Below are 19,682 nucleotides of genomic sequence, written 5' to 3'. Positions count from 1 at the left end.
TGATCATGTCAATATTTCTGAGCCTAAGTGCCTTGTACTACTATTTCCATCAAAAAGCCAAAGACAGTTTGAGAGAGAACGCTCTGTTTCAGCTTTTTGTTTAACATACAATTGTTCTGCATGTGAAGTTTCCAACTTGATATTCAAATAAAAAGTAAAGTGCAATAAGAAGCTGTGTTTTTTTCTCTTACATTGTAATTACATGATTGAAATATCAGTGATTTAGCTCTGTTCTTCATTCCTAAAGAACATTTTGTTCTGGTTTGCATTATGTGCTTGTAGCCAGCTTTGGACAGAGATTTTATGAAGAATGACAACCAGGTCTATTATAACCTTTTTCTTAACAAAAGTGCCTTTAATTGTATGTATTTCCTATGTGTTTAACCTGTTGAGTCAGTATTCATTTAGGTTAAAAAAAGGTTTATTAAAACATTTGTAAAAAAATAAAAACTAAATAGTTCAATCAAACAAATCTGTCAACTGTAAGATACTGTAAAAGAAAAAAAACAGTTATATTAATAAAGCAATGAAAAACCAGATCATACTGTATTTTTCATTAACAGCACGAAACCGTAAACTTTAGTGACAGTAAAAAAATGTTAATTTTACAGTAACTTAATGGCAACCCTGCTGCCAGTTGTTGAATGTTTTTACAGGGAGTTTTAACAGTGTGTGTGTAGAGGTGTGTGTGTTTGTACTGTAGCAGCCTGGTGTCATCAGGAGATTTAATGAAGGTAAACACAGTGAACGGTGGTGCGTAACGGCACTGCGCTCTGGCGCAGCACTTCTCAGAGGCTGCAGATTTATCAACATATCAGTCCTGCTGACTTCAGATGCTGCAGGGATTTAATGAAGTGAAGGAGAAGCTTTTCATACAGTATAAACAGCTGTGGACAACAGATACTATAACAATAACCCACATTCATTTATACATCACTGCACACTGATTTACTGACTTTCCTGCTTTAACCACATTAAACATTATTTTCTGTGCACATGTTGGTTGGAGAGTGTTTAATAGAAATAAATGATTTATATTTGAAGCATTAATCTGTTGTTGCAGCACGTCTGCATCCAGTAGACTATTTAGTATGAAACACAGGAGCCTGATACTGTATCAGTAGCCTATGTGACGCTCACAAAAACAAAGGGATTTTATGAGGATGACGTATGACTGCAGCGTTCTACTATAGTCATACGTCATTGTTCAGTTTTAACAACAGCTGACATTTTTGATCTTTGAGCACAAAATTAAGTAATTTGTCCACAAATATTTGGTGAACATTGTGGCTAATCAACATGGTCAGAAAATGACTCAGAAAAATATGAAATATCTCAAAAATGCCAAAATACACTGTAGGGAGGCTTTAAATAGTATTTAAATGTTTGAAAACAACATTTGAATGTGTAAATCTGAAGGAGATTTTACCTGATAAAAATCATCCTTATGTCTGCAGTTTAGTGTCACCACAACTTTCACATCATATTAATCTCAGCACAGAAGAAAGAAATGGTGTCTGACCTCAGAGTCTCCAGTCTACAGTCTGGACTCTCCAGAAAATCAAACTGCAGATTCCTTTCTGAACGGTACCGACTGTAGTCTTCACTCAGATCCAGCTCTCTCAGATGGGAGGGGTTGGACTTCAGAGCTGAGAGCAGAGAAGCACAGCTGATCTCTGACAACCTGCAGCTCCACAATCTGAATAAAGAAGAAATCATGTAGCGTTAGAAGCAGATTACATGGGTGCAAGAGCTCCGTCTACAGACGAATTTCCATTAAAAGTGAATTATTTGTTCCATCATAGTCTGTTTATTTTTACCACTAACACAAAAAAGATTTTACTCTGCCACCACATTTCTGCTTTTTTCACTTTGTAAACGATTAAATGGCGAGGGAAAGAGACGTTCGTTGTTCCAGACATCAACGCTTGTTCCAGCTTCCTGCGGTTGTTTATGCATCGATTTATACGTCTGTTTTCTCCAAAATAATCAAAGGTATGGCAGTTCAAAAAGAACACACACACACACAAACACACAGACACACACAAACACACTCTCTCTCTCTCTCTCTCACACACACACACAAACACAAACACAGAGACACACACTCACACACACACACACAGAGACACACACTCACACACAAACACACACACACAGCAAAGTCAGTGAACAGCAGATCACATGTGAAGTGAAGATTACTCGAGTTGACGACAACTACGCTCGTTACTTCTTAAGTGCAATAACACCTTAGCGAATAAAAAGCCAATACTCTATCAATACACCTGATCAACAAGTATTAACATGTAGAAAAGTGATATTTTCAACTGCTCTGTCCGCAGTCTCTCATCCACCGCTGCTATATTTTACACAACCACAGCGCGCTAGCTCGGCTAACAGCTAATTGTTAGCAACAAGCTAAAACTAAAGCTGTCTGTATGTAGTCTAACTGTTAAGCTTAGTTTGCCACCAATCTTCACATTTGGCTCATTCTTGTAAACTCAGCTGCAGGCTGAGACAAAGCAGCCTCTCCTCTCTACCAGCGGTACCTGCAGCAGTCAATCACATCAGCAGCAGAGGGAGGAGGAGGAGGACAGGAGGAAGGACTGATACTGACTGATGTCTGTCGTCTTCTTTCTCTCTAAACTTCACTCAGTATTTTCATGTCAGGAATATTATTTATTTTATTGACATTTTACATTAGTTTCCAGAGATATTATTGAGTTTATAAAGTGACTTTGCTGTTGTGAACATGACTGTTGCAGCTGGGCGGCTGTGGCTCAGGAGGTAGGGTCAGGAGCGGGTCGTCCACTAATTGGAAGATTGGCGGTTCGATTCCCGGCTCCTCCAGTCCGCATGTCGATGTGTCCTTGGGCAAGATACTTAAACCCAAATTGCTCCTAATGGCCGTGCCATCAGTGTGTGAATGTGTATGAATGATAAGATTTCCTGTGATGGGCAGGTTGGGACCTTGCATGGTAGCCCCTGTACCCATTCAGCGTATGAATGTGTGTAAATGGGTGAATGTGATTCGTGGTGTAAAAGCGCTTTGAGTGGTCGGAAGGCTAGAAAGGCGCTATACAAGTACAGTCCATTTACTGTTGCTGCTCTAGAAACAATGTTTAGTTATATTTATAATAAAAGTAAATTCTAATCCTGTTCTGAATTTATTTTTTTTAAAAGAATATATTCAAAACAGTTTACGGCTCGACTTTAAGGCTTGTCCGATTTCTTTATACAACAAATGGAAAAGAAATTTACTTGTCCCACCACACAAGTTAAAAGTCACAAAAAAAAATCCTCACAATGTTTCATCTGCTCTGCACCTCTACTGTGCGCACTGAAAAAGAGGGATGATGCATCACAGACAGACAAAGTCTGTGATGAGATGTCAAGAGGCAGATATTCACATTTTATTACATAATGAAAAGGTCCAAACCTTCAGATGCACAAGAAAGAAAACGGAGAAAAGAGGAGGAGGAAAAGAAAGCCCAATATAGAGGTATGTCGTCTAATGTTAACATAGCAATAAAGCTAATGCTAGATAATGATGCTACGATAGCTGCTGGACTCACATATCGTTACAGATTGAAGGATATGAGACTGAATGACAAGCCAGTAGCGAGCTATCTGGATAACTGCTCCTTCCTACAACGTAAGGCATTGTGCTGAAATTTCACTGACCAATATCAGTGATAATGGCTAACGCTATATCCATAAAAATATAGATTTCTGCACTGGGTTGCACCAACTATGTGTAAGCTGACATGAGCCACTTGGCATCGTAGCACATAGTAGTAAACTGGATCAGTGAAATATTATATCAATAAATTAGGTCTCTACTGGATTACTGTGTTGCCAAATGGCAGCAATTAGAGTTATGTTGTAACTTATCTCAGTGGTGAAAGCTTTTATTTTAGTGATGCATAAATCACAACTTAGAAATAATAATTTACGTTATAACTAAGTTTGAACTGACACACAGCTGGTGCAACAGGCTGCAGCAGTTGTTTGTCTACTCTGCAGCTACATGTTTTTGCTTGTAACAGGCTGATATCTACTCTATAACTGTCCAGATGCACTCAGGAAATATCTGCAGAAGCCTCCAGCTGCTGGAGAAGTTACATCTGATCTCCCATCTACACCACTCTCTGAAGCAGGTCAATTCAGCCCCTTATTTGTGGTCTCTGTGTAACTGATAATACACTGCTATGTTGTCTTTATTATTGTTGTTATTATTGTTGTTATTATTATTATTATTATTATTATTTGAATGTCACAGTTACATCTTGTTAATTTCAAGTCAAATATCAATATTATGTTTAATTAAATGGTTTCTTACATACTTGTGTTATCATGGTAACACTAGCGCAATAAAATATATTGAATCATAAATATAATTTCTATATTATAAAGGGAACATAGCTACCTTAAACACTAATCAATATTAGACTGCAACCATCTATATTTATTCAAGTTGTCTACACGACACATTAAAGCTAGAATAACTTATTCCATCTAAAATAATTTAAACTTGGATTCTTCACCTTGTTTCACTCATGTAATTGAACAGTACTGGTCAACCGTTATCTATAATTTATGCTTCAGATGTGTTTATTGTCTGATGTGTTGTCATTTATGAATCATTGTGTGTCCTTACTAAAGGATTAATAACTATATTTGCATGTATGTTTAGATTTACCTGCAGGTGAAGCAACAACAGACACAACAGACACTTCTACTACTCTACAGCCTGCAGACACCATCAACTGGAACAGATCCTGAAGTATGTGAGTCCATCAAGGCAGCAGCTATAGATCCTGCTGACTGGCAGCCCTGTCTGATATGGTGAGGACAGAGATAGTCAGCAGAGGCCATATCAGCTAAAATAAGACTCAACATTTACAAAATGAGAGGATGGGAGAAGTTCCCATCACCACCACTTCTACAGAAAATAAGTGAATGGAGAGAAAATCAAGAGAAGTTGGTTGGGTATATTCCAAGAAAAAATAAAAAAAAGTCTTTACTGCTTCTGCTGCAACCTGTTCTCACAAAAAAACTACAAACTCATCAGTAATTGATTTAATGACTGGAAAAATTGCAGTGAAATACTCAAAACCCACGAGAACAGTCCAGGGATCTCATTTGTTGAGTAAGCAGGAACGGGGCCTGAAAGAGGCGTACGCCACTTCCCAAGCAAAAGTTGTGATCTATAAAAACAAACTTGATGGGACAATGTAAGCACCTCCACCTAAACTCTTACCCATGCGTAGGAACATTGTAGAGACAGGGGAAATCGACGACGCACAATTGAGGTGAATTGAAGCCAGATTGTATAATAATCCTCTCACACATTTAATTTCACTTAATATCAAACATCAATTATAGATCCACATTATCATAAACACTCAAACCAGCAGTGTTATCTGTACTTTGGCTTGTAGTGAGCCATAACTTCCATAAACATCTTTCAATTTGTAAAGATATAAAGCAACTCAGATCTTAAAGTCTGCCCAACATTTCATCAGTGCTGCCTCACCCGGAGCACAAAGGAGAGAGTCAGTTGTGGAGCAGCAGCAGCTGAAATGAATGATGTCAGGATGTGGCAGGTGGCAGGATTCTGCAAAGTCTGGGTTGCCTTTCTCCAATATTAGCTAAGCATGAAAATACTGATTGATTTTCACCTTAGCCACGTTAACTTACTGATGAAATGATCATCATTGATTGTAGAAATCCAAGATGACATCAAATAACTTCAACAAACGTAACTAAAACATTTACAGGACAGAGCGTTAATAGATTTTTAATATTTGGTTATACTGTGCATATATCACCAAGTATGAGTTCCCATGTAGTTTATATGTGTAAAATGGCTACAGTAAACACGGCTGTATTGTCAAGCACAGAGACACTGGAGACACAGCGGTGGCTGCCACACACACTCTGCCTTCTCCAGTCACCTCACCGGCTCATCTTCACCACCTGTGCTCACTGTGTCAATTAGAGAAATACCTGTATGCTGGATTTTGGAGTAAATATAAACTAATATAGTGTTTATTGTATTTTACATATTGAGTGAGTGGTGTAAAAACTACTTATACTGGTTAACTGGGAGCTGGCCTACTGCAGGGTGTGTTAAACATTTAACCAGAGATGTTTGACTTAACAATCCACAGGAATGTTTATTGAGGTTGTATATGGTTGTTTTGGGTTACACACATAATTTCAACACGTCTGAAAACGGGGAAATAAAACGTTAAATGTCTGTTCATGCATGTTGCGGTCCTTCCTCTGCTGCTGCTGAGCACAAGTGACAAGAGAGGCTCCGATACACTCACTCTCAACACTGATTGGCCAGGCGTCTAAAGACAGAGAGAGTGATTGGTGCAGCGAAAGAAACACATGTACATGAATATTCATGAATGCTTTTGCATCGATCATTTATGGTTGAATGTGGGCGTGTAGAGGGTGGGATATGACGCTGATCCATGAGCGCACATTTCCAGGTGGACTGTGATGTATAAAGGGAAATATACGTGTGTACGCATGGTTTTATAAATCTGATTATTTTTCAGTGCGCGCCATTTTCGGCTTTTGTGCGCACGTACAATTTTAGTGTGGATCCTACACACTGTTTTATAAATGAAACCCCAGAACATTGTGGGCACATGACATCATGGAAGGAGTCATCTATCCAGTGTAATCTATCAATAACCAAGTGCCAGCGTCTTGGATGTTACTAACAGGTAAAGGTAGTCAATAATAGTAATATTTAACAATTGATTCATTCTTTGAAACGTGATTTGTTTGTTTGAAAAGTAATTGTAATTTATAAAAATATATATTTTTGTCTTGAAACCATTGTGGTGTCTGATGTTTGTTGTCCATATTTTTACTGTAGAATGAGCGGGTGTGTCATGGACTCATGGTTTGGGCTCTTTGTGTTTTTCTTCTTTTGGTTTTCTGTGTTACACTTGTGTTGTCCAGTCTTTTTGCTCATTCATGTTATTTGAGTTGTATCTTTGAAAGACTGTATTAGATTATTGGTTAGCTTGTAGTGCTGTGTACCTAGGTTGATTTATTCAGAGACAGTTTGATTTATGCTGGCTTGTTATTGAGTGCTGTTGTGTTTTCTGGGTTTTACTTTGCTCTGTGTTTCTCTTGTGTGTTCCTTCACTCCTCCTGTTTTCATGTGCTCCTCCTCTCACCTGCCCTGCAGTAGCCTCATCGGTCCTGCCCTGCTCCTAGTGTCTTCCCCAGCCTATCAGCTCCCAGCCTGCCCTTGTATTGTGCCACCTGTTCCTTGTTGTCTGATTACTTCAGTTTGTATTGAAGTTCAGTTTTCAGTTCAGTCTTTGTCGAGTCGTCTGTTCAGTTAGTCAATTCTGTTCTGTCGTGTTTGCTCAGTTTCCTTCTCACTCGATTTTTTTTTTTTTTGTATCTTGTTCTACTCAGCTCATCCTGCTTTTGTTTTTTTCCTGCCAGTCTTTGACCAGTGGTTTGGGGGGGGGGGGTCACCAAATCCTGATCTCTCCTAGGGAACCAACATGGCTAGAGCCGGCCCTGCTGTCAGATTATTTAAAGGAAAGCTTTTACATTTTCAGAGTGAGTGAAGAAATCAGGAGAGAGGAGACAGAAGTGAGGAAGAATTGCAGGATGTAACTTAATGGTGTTGAAAGAAAAACAAGGAGAAAGTAAAGAAGTGATTGAAAAGGAAGAAGGTGCAACTGATTCAAGATTTAAAGAAACAGTTGAAGGAGTAAAGAGAAACACACAGAGGCAGCCCAGGCGTCAGGTGATGGAGAGACATGAACACATTCAAAGCAGGACGCAGAAAAAACTGTTCAGGTCTGACTTCCACCTGTATCTAGATGAATTACTGTTCTGTAAATATGTTTAAAGGCACAATCTGTTATCCAAACTAAAGGACATCCTAACAAACAAAAGTCAAAGCACAAGATTCAAACCTGCTATAAAAGGACTTACAGATGTTTTAACACAGGTACTAACACTACACAACAACTCTGTTAACATGATGTTTTCTTCAGCTGTTAGAAGGTCGTTGACCTCACTAACTGTTGTAAACACAGCACTAAAACTGACACTTTCAGTTATTAGGAAACAAAATGCTGATTCATCTGATTCATTTATAAGTCAAACTGTTGTCTTGATTTGGCTTTAAGTTGAAACAAATTAATTCCCCATCAGTCACTTTTGTTATGTTGTTATATTACAAACATTGATCTATATTAAGGACCATATAGAGGCTGAGAATCCAGATTTGTTTTTCAGATAGAGACTGATTGGTCCAACTATCATCCATAAGGCCTACGTTTATTTATGTGTTGTAAATAAATACTGTTTATATTTAAAAAATAGGTAAATAAATATTGTTAATATTTGTTTAATATTTATTCACCTATTTTTTGTGCACTTGTTTCATTTCAGCTCAGTGTAGAGAAATACAGCGATACAGACAACCGCCTTACTGCGTATCTATGACGACACTGTCGACACTGCGTATCCGTATCTGTGACACGCCTGCTCCGTAACATAACTAGTAGTTTCAGGGGGCCTACCACCCCCCCTGAAAACAATCCTAGTAGAAACACTGTCAATCATTATTATTAAACGTCAGAAGGATGATCAATAATTAATCTATAGAGCTCATATTGAAACAGACTTTACAAAGTGCTTCACAATTCAGGATCAAATGAAAAGATCATTAACAGGGAAGTAATGGCTGGAATAAAATTCATAAATTGAATCATTTATATGTTGACACTGTTTGGATGCTTTAACTGTTTGTTGGTCTGATTTCTACGTTCACAAACGAAATGAAAAAGTAAATTGTTGTCATTTTTACTCTGACAAGTGACTTTTGTGGATGTGTAACAGTTAAAAAAGATACTTTAATAATTCTTATTTCCAATTTGTGTTTGTGAATTTTATCTCAACGAGGAATTTTTATTCATTAATGTTTCCTGTGGAAATGACCTTGCTGCACATCGTCCCTTCTGTTCCTCACAGAGCTGTTTTGCATTGCTGACGGTAAGTTGTGTGGAAAAATGCTGCTGCGATATTTTATTGTTTTCTATGGAAAATGAACCGTTTATGTTGTAACATTTAATGCATATTGTTTACTGTTAATACTATAACTTTAACTAGCTGTTTCATGTTGTTTTGACTGTTAATATGAGTTTTGTAGATGCTTTTGTTTAACCTTCTTGGTGCCATTTGTATTACGGCAGGCTGCCCTGCGTCATGTAGTCAACGTAGCTCTGCAGAGATTTTAGCATCTATTTCCTGGTGTAAATTCTGTTATTTTGCATGTTTAGGAGCAGATGTGCAGGAGAGACCAGAAGGTGATTCATATGTGTTACATTGTCTTCTGCAGGAGCAAATAAAGGCTGGAAACCAATCCTTTGAGTCGTCTCGTTACATGTCCTTACCACATCTGTCACACATGGACAAGTGAAAGATAAATTTACTTGTCTGAAGGACAAGTGCCTCAAAAAGTTAATGTGGAGCCCTGCATGCGCACCTGTCACCTGCTGTTTTGGTTCATGTATGTGCAGCAGTGCAACGTGTAAAAGGGCTGAGTGAATATAGATCAACTGGTGTGGTGATTAATAAATACTCTCTCAGCCAGTCACATCACTGGTCTCATAGCTGTGAAACACTTGTGCCAATCACAGTTAAACGTGATAACGACAGCTCAACAAACGGAAAGCTTTTCCTCAGGAAATGTCTGGATGGTTCAGAGCGTCACGACATGAACACACATCACTTAATTAACTTAATGTTACACAACAGCGTTTGCATCATAATGTGTCTCAAGGATAACACATGAGACGCTACTTTGGCTAAAAAGAAAGACATAGAAGAGGCTGATGAGCCCCGCTAACCCGACGTCTCCTTCATAAAAAAGCAGAATATCGAGTTATAACCGACCAGTCTGATTCATTGTAAATGATTGCAGTAAATTTACAGCAGGACTTCAACAGTACTAACCTGTTATTTTTAAATATAGCACTTTACTGTTAATACAAAAGAAAATCTGTTAAATTACGCTCCATTTACTGTTTTTTGAACAGAATTATAATGTATTTGCATTTTAACGTTAATCAACAGTCAAAAGTATGAAATAATGGTATAATGCAGTATTTTTTGCATTTTGGGAAGAACCATTTCACCTGAACTGCACATGTGAAGCTAGATCTGTTCTTTTCTTCATCTATATCTTACTAATAATTTGGTGAGCAGCAATTTTATTCATAAAATGTTCTATTAAAGCATAATGCAATACTCTTGTAAAGACATATTCTCATCTCCTTTGTTATAGGAATGCACTGCTGTTTTTAAAATTCAACTTCTCTTAGTTGCAGAACTATTGGTTGGTCAATACATAAAGAATTTATTTGAAAAAAACCATGAATGATATTTTTGAAAGAAACAACAAACTGTTGAATGTAATGGTTTACATGGTTTACTTTCTGAATCCAAAATCCAAATGATGCAAAAGTCAACTAGTGTTTTTGAATATTATCTGAAGAAACACATGGTTTAGAGAAATTAGCACAACTGACGATATCTGTTTTTTCAAGTGGACTCTTCACATGGTGCTACACATGTTGCTGTCTGTGTGACCACGGCAGGAAACCAAAAGCTCCTCTGACTGTACCATGGTTGTATTAGCATCAAAAAACCACAGCTGTTCTTCTTTCTGTCACAAGCCAAACAAGATGCACAAATTTATATCACAATAACTATTCTGTAACCATTAAAACTTCACATCTCTGCATGTTACTGTGCTACTATTGTTATTGGGGGCAGTTGAAATGAGAGGCAGTAACTGTTAGATAAATATTGATTCAGGGTATAAACGGACAGAATATTCATTTTGGATTTAAAAAAAAGTTTCTCAAGCAGTACTACACATGGCAAAATTCTTTTTCATCGAAAAAGAAAATTCATTTCAAACATGGACCAAAAATCCATGAATTTGACAGGAAAATTCTTCTAAGTTTCAGGTGAAATGGCAGGAAGCTGTATTCAGCGCTGGATGGTCGGCCTTGAGGGCCACATCATATGTGAGGGGATCCAGCCCACCTTCCTGACGGGGCTCGCTGCATTATTTTACACCTTCTACACCTTTAATCTCCGATCCCAAGAAGAGGCAGCATGCACACTCCAATTCATCCAAAGGTTCGATACTTTCAGTAAAATCTGTATTTTTCTCATCTTTTCCATACATGCTGTTGCACATCGATACATTTGCTGCATTTTATTGTGTTGTTTATCTGAGTGAGTTACACAACTTGATTTTCACAGTGTCTGAAGAATCATTATCATTTTTCAGGCGCTTTGTTGGAATAAACCCTGAGAGAGGCACCAAGACTGGACGGAGAAAAGTCTTATCAAAGAAAACTGGCAAAGTCACCAACAAAAACAAAACAACAGTCGATCCACATGAATCCACTCTGCTGAGGAAACTGATGGACTTCAAGTGGGACTTCATTTAATATGGTGAGATTACTCAATCCCATTACTCGCTTCTATTTATCAAAACACCAGCTGGTCTCATTCGTCTAATTCTTTCTCCCTCTCAATCGCGCACACACGCACACACGCACACACACACACACACACACAGTCAGAGGGCTACCAAGGCTGGACTGGGAGAACTGGTGTCTTTGACTGGGCCATAAGTCATTAACTAACTCACTCCCCTGCCATCGCCCAATACTTGGACTTCTGCACTTAACCGTGTTCCTTGTTACAGTTCATATTTGGACATGATGTAACATGTCTGCTGCTGTTCATTATATTTTCATTTATATTTCAACTGTTTTTGACACACAGCATTATACTGACAAAACATCTTTTATTTATGTAATGTTCATCTTTTTATTTGTACCACTGATATGCCTTAAGGCTGGACAATATCTCCAGTATATTCAGATGTTACATGATATAGAGCCAGATATTATCTGAGAGTTTGGTTGTAATTCTGTGATGTGGCTCAGTTGTCTGTAACTGTTGCTGCTCCACAAAGCAAGGTTAGTAAGTTTACCACATGACTTTAAAAATGGTAAAACTGCTGAAATTTGGTTTGTTATCATGAACTTGAATTGTGAATCATAATTGAATCATATCCAAACAGCTCATTCAAATGTTGCTGTACAGATTCAAAACACTATCATGATGATGTGATCTTTTCACACTTATCTGCCTAACTTTCTAATCCTGCTTTGTGGAACAGTCCTCTGGTTAAAGGCTGCTTAACAGCAAATGATGCAGTTTTATTCAACTGAACTGTTCTGTTCTGGTCATCTGCTTTGGTTTTCTAAACACTCTTTCATATTTTTAAATATATTGTTAGTCAAAAAAGGTGATACTGTATAGTTGATCATGTCAATATTTCTGAGCCTAAGTGCCTTGTACTACTATTTCCATCAAAAAGCCAAAGACAGTTTGAGAGAGAACGCTCTGTTTCAGCTTTTTGTTTAACATGCAATTGTTCTGCATGTGAAGTTTCCAACTTGATATTCAAATAAAAAGTAAAGTGCAATTAGAAGCTGTGTTTTTTTCTCTTACATTGTAATTACATGATTGAAATATCAGTGATTTAGCTCTGTTCTTCATTCCTAAAGAACATTTTGTTCTGGTTTGCATTATGTGCTTGTAGCCAGCTTTGGACAGAGATTTTATGAAGAATGACAACCAGGTCTATTATAACCTTTTTCTTAACAAAAGTGTCTTTAATTGTATGTATTGTGACTATTCCTCTGTGTTTAACCTGCTAAGTCAGTATTCATTTAGGTTAAAAATAGGTTTATTACAATGTTTGCAAAAAATACAAACTAAATAGTTCAATCAAACAAATCTGTCAACTGTAAGATACTGTAAAAGAAAAAAACAGTTATATTAATAAAGCAATGAAAAACCAGATCATACTGTATTTTTCATTAACAGCATGAAACCGTAAATTTTAGTAACAGTAAAAAAATGTTAATTTTACAGTAACTTAATGGCAACCCTGCTGCCAGTTGTTGAATGTTTTTACAGGAAGTTTTAACAGTGTGTGTGTAGAGGTGTGTGTGTTTGTACTGTAGCAGCCTGGTGTCATCAGGAGATTTAATGAAGGTAAACACAGTGAACGGTGGTGCGTAATGGCACTGCGCTCTGGCGCAGCACTTCTCAGAGGCTGCAGATTTATCAACATATCAGTCCTGCTGACTTCAGATGCTGCAGGGATTTAATGAAGTGAAGGAGAAGCTTTTCATACAGTATAAACAGCTGTGGACAACAGATACTATAACAATAACCCACATTCATTTATACATCACTGCACACTGATTTACTGACTTTCCTGCTTTAACCACATTAAACCTTATTTTCTGTGCAGATGTTGGTTGGAGAGTGTTTAATTTAAATAAATGATTTATATTTTAAGCATTAATCTGTTGGTGCAGCACGTCTGCATCCAGTAGACTATTTAGTATGAAACACAGGCGCCTGATACTGTATCAGTAGCCTATGTGACGCTCACAAAAACAAAGGGATTTTATGAGGATGACGTATGACTGCAGCGTTCTACTATAGTCATACGTCATTGTTCAGTTTTAACAACAGCTGACATTTTTGATCTTTGAGCACAAAAGTAAGTTATTTGTCCACAAATATTTGGTGAACATTGTGGCTAATCAACATGGAAAATGACTCAGAAAAATATGAAATATCTCAAAAATGCCAAAATACACTGGAGGGAGGCTTTAAATAGTATTTAAATGTTTGAAAACAACATTTGAATGTGTAAATCTGAAGGAGATTTTACCTGATAAAAATCATCCTTATGTCTGCAGTTTAGTGTCACCACAACTTTCACATCATATTAATCTCAGCACAGAAGAAAGAAATGGTGTCTGACCTCAGAGTCTCCAGTCTACAGTGTGGACTCTTCAGAAAATCAAATGGCAGCTTTGTTCTTGAACCGTTGAGACTGTAGTTGTCACTCAGATCAAGCTCTCTCAGATGGGAGGGGTTGGACTTCAGAGCTGAGAGCAGAGAAGCACAGCTGATCTCTGACAATCTGCATCTCTTCAATCTGAATAAAGAAGAAATCATGTAGCGTTAGAAGCAGATTACATGGGTGCAAGAGCTCCGTCTACAGACGGATTTCCATCAAAAGTGAATTATTTGTTCCATCATAATCTGTTTATTTTTACCACTAACACAAAAAAGATTTTACTCTGCCACCACATTTCTGCTTTTTTCACTTTGTAAATGATTAAACGGCGAGGGAAAGAGACTTTGGTTGTTCCAGACATCAACGCTTGTTCCAGCTTCCTGCGGTTGTTTATGCATCGATTTATACGTCTGTTTTCTCCAAAATAATCAAAGGTATGGCAGTTTTATTTAATGTGCACTTATTTCTCTGTAGGGATGGGTACCGAAACCCGGTATTAAACGAGCCCCGAGAATAAATGATTAAAGACTGTAGTATTGATAAGCTCCGATGTTACCAGTTCTTTTATCAGCACTTTTTAATGTTTTGGTGTAATTTATTCTCAAACTGCAGCCTCTCCTCCACACACACACACACACACAAACACACACACACACACACACACAAACAAACAAACACACGCACACACACACTCACACACACACAAACACACACACAGACACACACACAGAGACATACACAAACACACAGACACACACACAGACATACACACAAAAAGAACACACACACACACAAACACACACAAACACACACTCTTTCTCTCTCTCACACACACACACAGGCACACACAAACACCGTCTCACACACACACACACAAACACACAGACACACACAAACACACACTCTCTCACACACACACAAACACACACACAAACAAACAAACACAGACACACACACACAAACACACAAGCAGACACACGCACACACAAAAACACACACACACAGCAAAGTCAGTGAACAGCAGATCACATGTGAAGTGAAGATTACTTGAGTTGACGACAACTACGCTCATTACTTCTTAAGTGCAATAACACCTTAGCGAGTAAAAAGCCAATACTCTATCAATACACCTGATCAACAAGCATAAACATGTAGAAAAGTGATATTTTCAACTGCTCTGTCCGCAGTCTCTCATCCACTGCTGCTATGTTTTACGCAACCAAAGCGCGCTAGCTGGGCTAATAGCTAATTGTTAGCAACAAGCTAAAACTAAAGCTGTCTGTATGTAGTCTAACTGTTTAGCTTAGTTTGCCACCAATCTTCAAATTTGGCTCATTCTTGTAAACTCAGCTGCTGGCTGAGACAAAGCAGCCTCTCCTCTCTACCAGCGGTACCTGCAGCAGTCTATCACATCAGCAGCAGAGGGAGGGACATGAGGAAGGACTGATACTGACTGATGTCTGTCTTCTTTCTTTCTAAACTTCACTCAGTATTTTCATGTCAGGAATATTATTTATTTTATTGACATTTTACATTTGTTTCCAGAGATATTATTGAGTTTATATAGTGACTTTGCTGTCACATGACTGTTGCAGCTGGGCGGCTGTGGCTCAGGAGGTAGGGTCAGGAGCGGGTCGTCCACTAATTGGAAGATTGGTGGTTCGATTCCCGGCTCCATCCAGTCCGCATGTCGATGTGTCCTTGGGCAAGATACTTAAACCCAAATTGCTCCTGATGGCTGTGCCATCATTGTGTGAATGATTAGATTTCCTGTGATGGGCAGGTTGGGACCTTGCATGGTAGCCCCTGTACCCATTCAGCGTATGAATGTGTGTGAATGGGTGAATGTGATTCGTAGTGTAAAAGCGCTTTGAGTGGTCGGAAGGCTAGAAAAAAAGATTTCTGCACTGGGTTGCACCAACTATGTGTAAGCTGGCATGAGCCACTGGGCATCGTAGCACATTGTAGTAAACTGGATCAATAGTGAAATATCATATCAATAAATTAGGTCTCTACTGGATTACTGTGTTGCTAAATGGCAGCAATTAGAGTTATGTTGTAACTTATCTCGGTGGTGAAAGCTTTTATTTTAGTGATGCATAAATCACAACTTAGAAATAATAATTTACGTTATAACTAAGTTTGAAGTGACACACAGCTGGTGCAACAGGCTGCAGCAGTTGTTCGTCTACTCTGCAGCTACATGTTTTTGCTTGTAACAGGCTGATATCTACTCTATAACTGTCCAGATGCACTCAGGAAATATCTGCAGAAGCCTCCAGCTGCTGGAGAAGTTACATCTGATCTCCCATCTACACCACTCTCTGAAGCAGGTCAGTTCAGCCACTTATTTGTGGTCTCTGTGTAACTGATAATACACTGCTATGTTGTCTTTATTATTATTATTATTATTATTATTATTATTATTATTATCATTATTATTATTATTATTTGAATGTCACAGTTACACCTTGTTAATTTCAAGTCAAATATCAATATTATCTTTTATTAAATGGTTTCTTACATACTTGTGTTATCATGGTAACACTAGCGCAATAAAATATATTGAATCATAAATATAATTTCTATATTATAAAGGGAACATAGCTAACTTAAATACTAATCAATATTAGACTGCAACCATCTATATTTATTCAAGTTGTCTACAGGACACATTAAAGCTAGATTAACTTATTCCATCTAAAATAATTTAAACTTGGACTTCACCTTGTTTCACTCATGTAATTGAACAGTTCTGGTCAACCGTTATCTATAATTTATGCTTCAGATGTGTTTATTGTCTGATGTGTTGTCATTTATGAATCATTGTGTGTCCTTACTAAAGGATTAATAACTATATTTGCATGTATGTTTAGATTTGCCTGCAGGTGAAGCAACAACAGACACAACAGACACTTCTACTACTCTACAGCCTGCAGACACCATCAACTGGAACAGATCCTGAAGTATGTGAGTCCATCAAGGCAGCAGCTATAGATCCTGCTGACTGGCAGCCCTGTCTGATATGGTGAGGACAGAGATAGTCAGCAGAGGCCATATCAGCTAAAATAAGACTCTACATTTACAAAATGAGAGGATGGGAGAAGTTCCCACCACCACTTCTACAGAAAATAAGTGAATGGAGAGAAAATCAAGAGAAGTTGGTTGGGTATATTCCAAGAAAAAATTAAAAAAGGTCTTTACTGCTTCTGCTGCAGCCTGTTCTCACAGAAAACTACAAACTAATCAGTAATTGATTTAATGACTGTAAAAATTGCAGTGAAATACTCAAAACCCACAAGAGCAGTCCAGGGATCTCATTTGTTGAGTAAGCAGGAACGGGGCCTGAAAGAGGCGTACGCCACTTCCCAAGCAAAAGTTGAGATCTATAAAAACAAACTTGATGGGACAATGTGCGCACCTCCACCTAAACTCTTACCCATGCGTAGGAACATTGTAGAGACAGGGGAAATCGACGATGCAGGATTGAAGTGAATTGAAGCCAGATTGTATAATAATCCTCTCACACATTTAATTTCACTTAATATCAAACATCAATTATAGATCCACATTATCATAAACACTCAAACCAGCAGTGTTATCTGTACTTTGGCTTGTAGTGAGCCATAACTTCCATAAACATCTTTCAATTTGTAAAGATATAAAGCAACTCAGATCTTAAAGTCTGCCCAACATTTCATCAGTGCTGCCTCACCCGGAGCACAAAGGAGAGAGTCAGTTGTGGAGTAGCAGCAGCTGAAATGAATGATGTCAGGATGTGGCAGGTGGCAGGATTCTGCAAAGTCTGGGTTGCCTTTCTCCAATATTAGCTAAGCATGAAAATACTGATTGATTTTCACCTTAGCCACGTTAACTTACTGATGAAATGATCATCATTGATTGTAGAAATCCAAGATGACATCAAATAACTTCAACAAACGTAACTAAAACATATTTACAGGACAGAGCGTTAATAGATTTTTAATATTTGGTTATACTGTACATATATCACCAAGTATGAGTTCCCATGTAGTTTATATGTGTAAAATGGCTACAGTAAACACGGCTGTATTGTCAAGCACAGAGACACTGGGACACAGCGGTGGCTGCCACACACACACTCTGCCTTCTCCAGTCACCTCACCGGCTCATCTTCACCACCTGTGCTCACTGTGTCAATTAGAGAAATACCTGTATGCTGGATTTTGGAGTAAATATAAACTAATATAGTGTTTATTGTATTTTACATATTGAGTGAGTGGTGTAAAAACTACTTATACTGGTTAACTGGGAGCTGGCCTACTGCAGGGTGTGTTAAACATTTAACCAGAGATGTCTGACTTAACAATCCACAGGAATGTTTATTGAGGTTGTATATGGTTGTTTTGGGTTACACACATAATTTCAACACGTCTGAAAACGGGGAAATAAAACGTTAAATGTCTGTTCATGCATGTTGCGGTCCTTCCTCTGCTGCTGCTGAGCACAAGTGACAAGAGAGGCTCCGATACACTGACTCTCAACACTGATTGGCCAGGCGTCTAAAGACAGAGAGAGTGATTGGTGCGGCGAAAGAAACACATGTACATGAATATTCATGAATGCTTTTGCATCGATCATTTATGGTTGAATGTGGGCATGTAGAGGGCGGGATATGAGGCTGATCCATGAGCGCACATTTCCAGGTGGACTGTGATTTATAAAGGGAAATATACGTGCATTCGTGTGTACGCATGGTTTCATAAATCTGATTATTTTTCGGTGCACGCCATTTTCGGCTTTTGTGAGCACGTACAATTTTAGTATGGATCCTACACACAGTTTTATAAATGAAACCCCAGAACATTGTGGGCACATGACATCATGGAAGGAGTCATCTATCCAGTGTAATCTATCAATAACCAAGTGCCAGCGTCTTGGATGTTACTAACAGGTAAAGGTAGTTAATAATAGTAATATTTAACAATTGATTCATTCTTTGAAACGTGATTTGTTTGTTTGAAAAGTAATTGTAATTTATAAAAATATATATTTTTGTCTTGAAACCATTGTGGTGTCTGATGTTTGTTGTCCATATTTTTACTGTAGAATGAGCGGGTGTGTCATGGACTCATGGTTTGGGCTCTTTGTGTTTTTTCTTCTTTTGGTTTTCTGTGTTACACTTGTGTTGTCCAGTCTTTTTGCTCATTCATGTTATTTGAGTTGTATGTGTGTTCCTTCACTCCTCCTGTTTTCATGTGCTCCTCCTCTCACCTGCCCTGCAGTAGCCTCGTCGGTCCTGCCCTGCTCCTAGTGTCTTCCCCAGCCTATCAGCTCCCAGCCTGCCCTTGTATTGTGCCACCTGTTCCTTGTTGTCTGATTACTTCAGTTTGTATCTAAGTTCAGTTTTCAGTTCAGTCTTTGTCGAGTCGTCTGTTCAGTTAGTCAATTCTGTTCTGTCGTGTTTGCTCAGTTTCCTTCTCAGTCGATTTTTTTTTTTTGTATCTTGTTCTACTCAGCTCATCCTGCTTTTGTTTTTTTCCTGCCAGTCTATGAAATAAAGATGCTTTTCTTCAGCCCTGCTTTCTGGTCTCTGCATTTTGGTCCACCTGCTCCTCAATATATGACAGGGTGGTGATGAGGCAGTACTGGTAGGGTAATGTGGTTTTGGGGGGGGGCACCAAATCCTGATCTCTCCTAGGGAACCAACATGGCTAGAGCCGGCCCTGCT

The 19,682-nt window shown here is 38.2% G+C and overlaps 1 protein-coding gene across 5 annotated transcripts in view; it reads right to left on the bottom strand.

Annotated features, from left to right (window-relative positions):
- Positions 1 to 19,682, bottom strand: part of LOC121891796 (NACHT, LRR and PYD domains-containing protein 12-like) — a 98,212-nt gene that overhangs the window by 36,729 nt on the left and 41,801 nt on the right. For all 5 annotated transcript variants that reach the window (XM_042404368.1, XM_042404371.1, XM_042404367.1 and 2 more), the window contains 2 exons: positions 13,934 to 14,110; positions 1,523 to 1,699 (listed from right to left, as the gene is read on the bottom strand). In XM_042404368.1, coding sequence (XP_042260302.1) covers positions 1,523 to 1,699; positions 13,934 to 14,110 — 354 coding nt within the window. The remainder of the gene's footprint in view (positions 1 to 1,522; positions 1,700 to 13,933; positions 14,111 to 19,682) is intronic.

Source organism: Thunnus maccoyii, chromosome 24 (genome assembly GCF_910596095.1).
Source record: "Thunnus maccoyii chromosome 24, fThuMac1.1, whole genome shotgun sequence".
Lineage (NCBI taxonomy): Eukaryota > Metazoa > Chordata > Actinopteri > Scombriformes > Scombridae > Thunnus > Thunnus maccoyii.
This window is presented reverse-complemented; position numbering and strand designations above follow the sequence as displayed.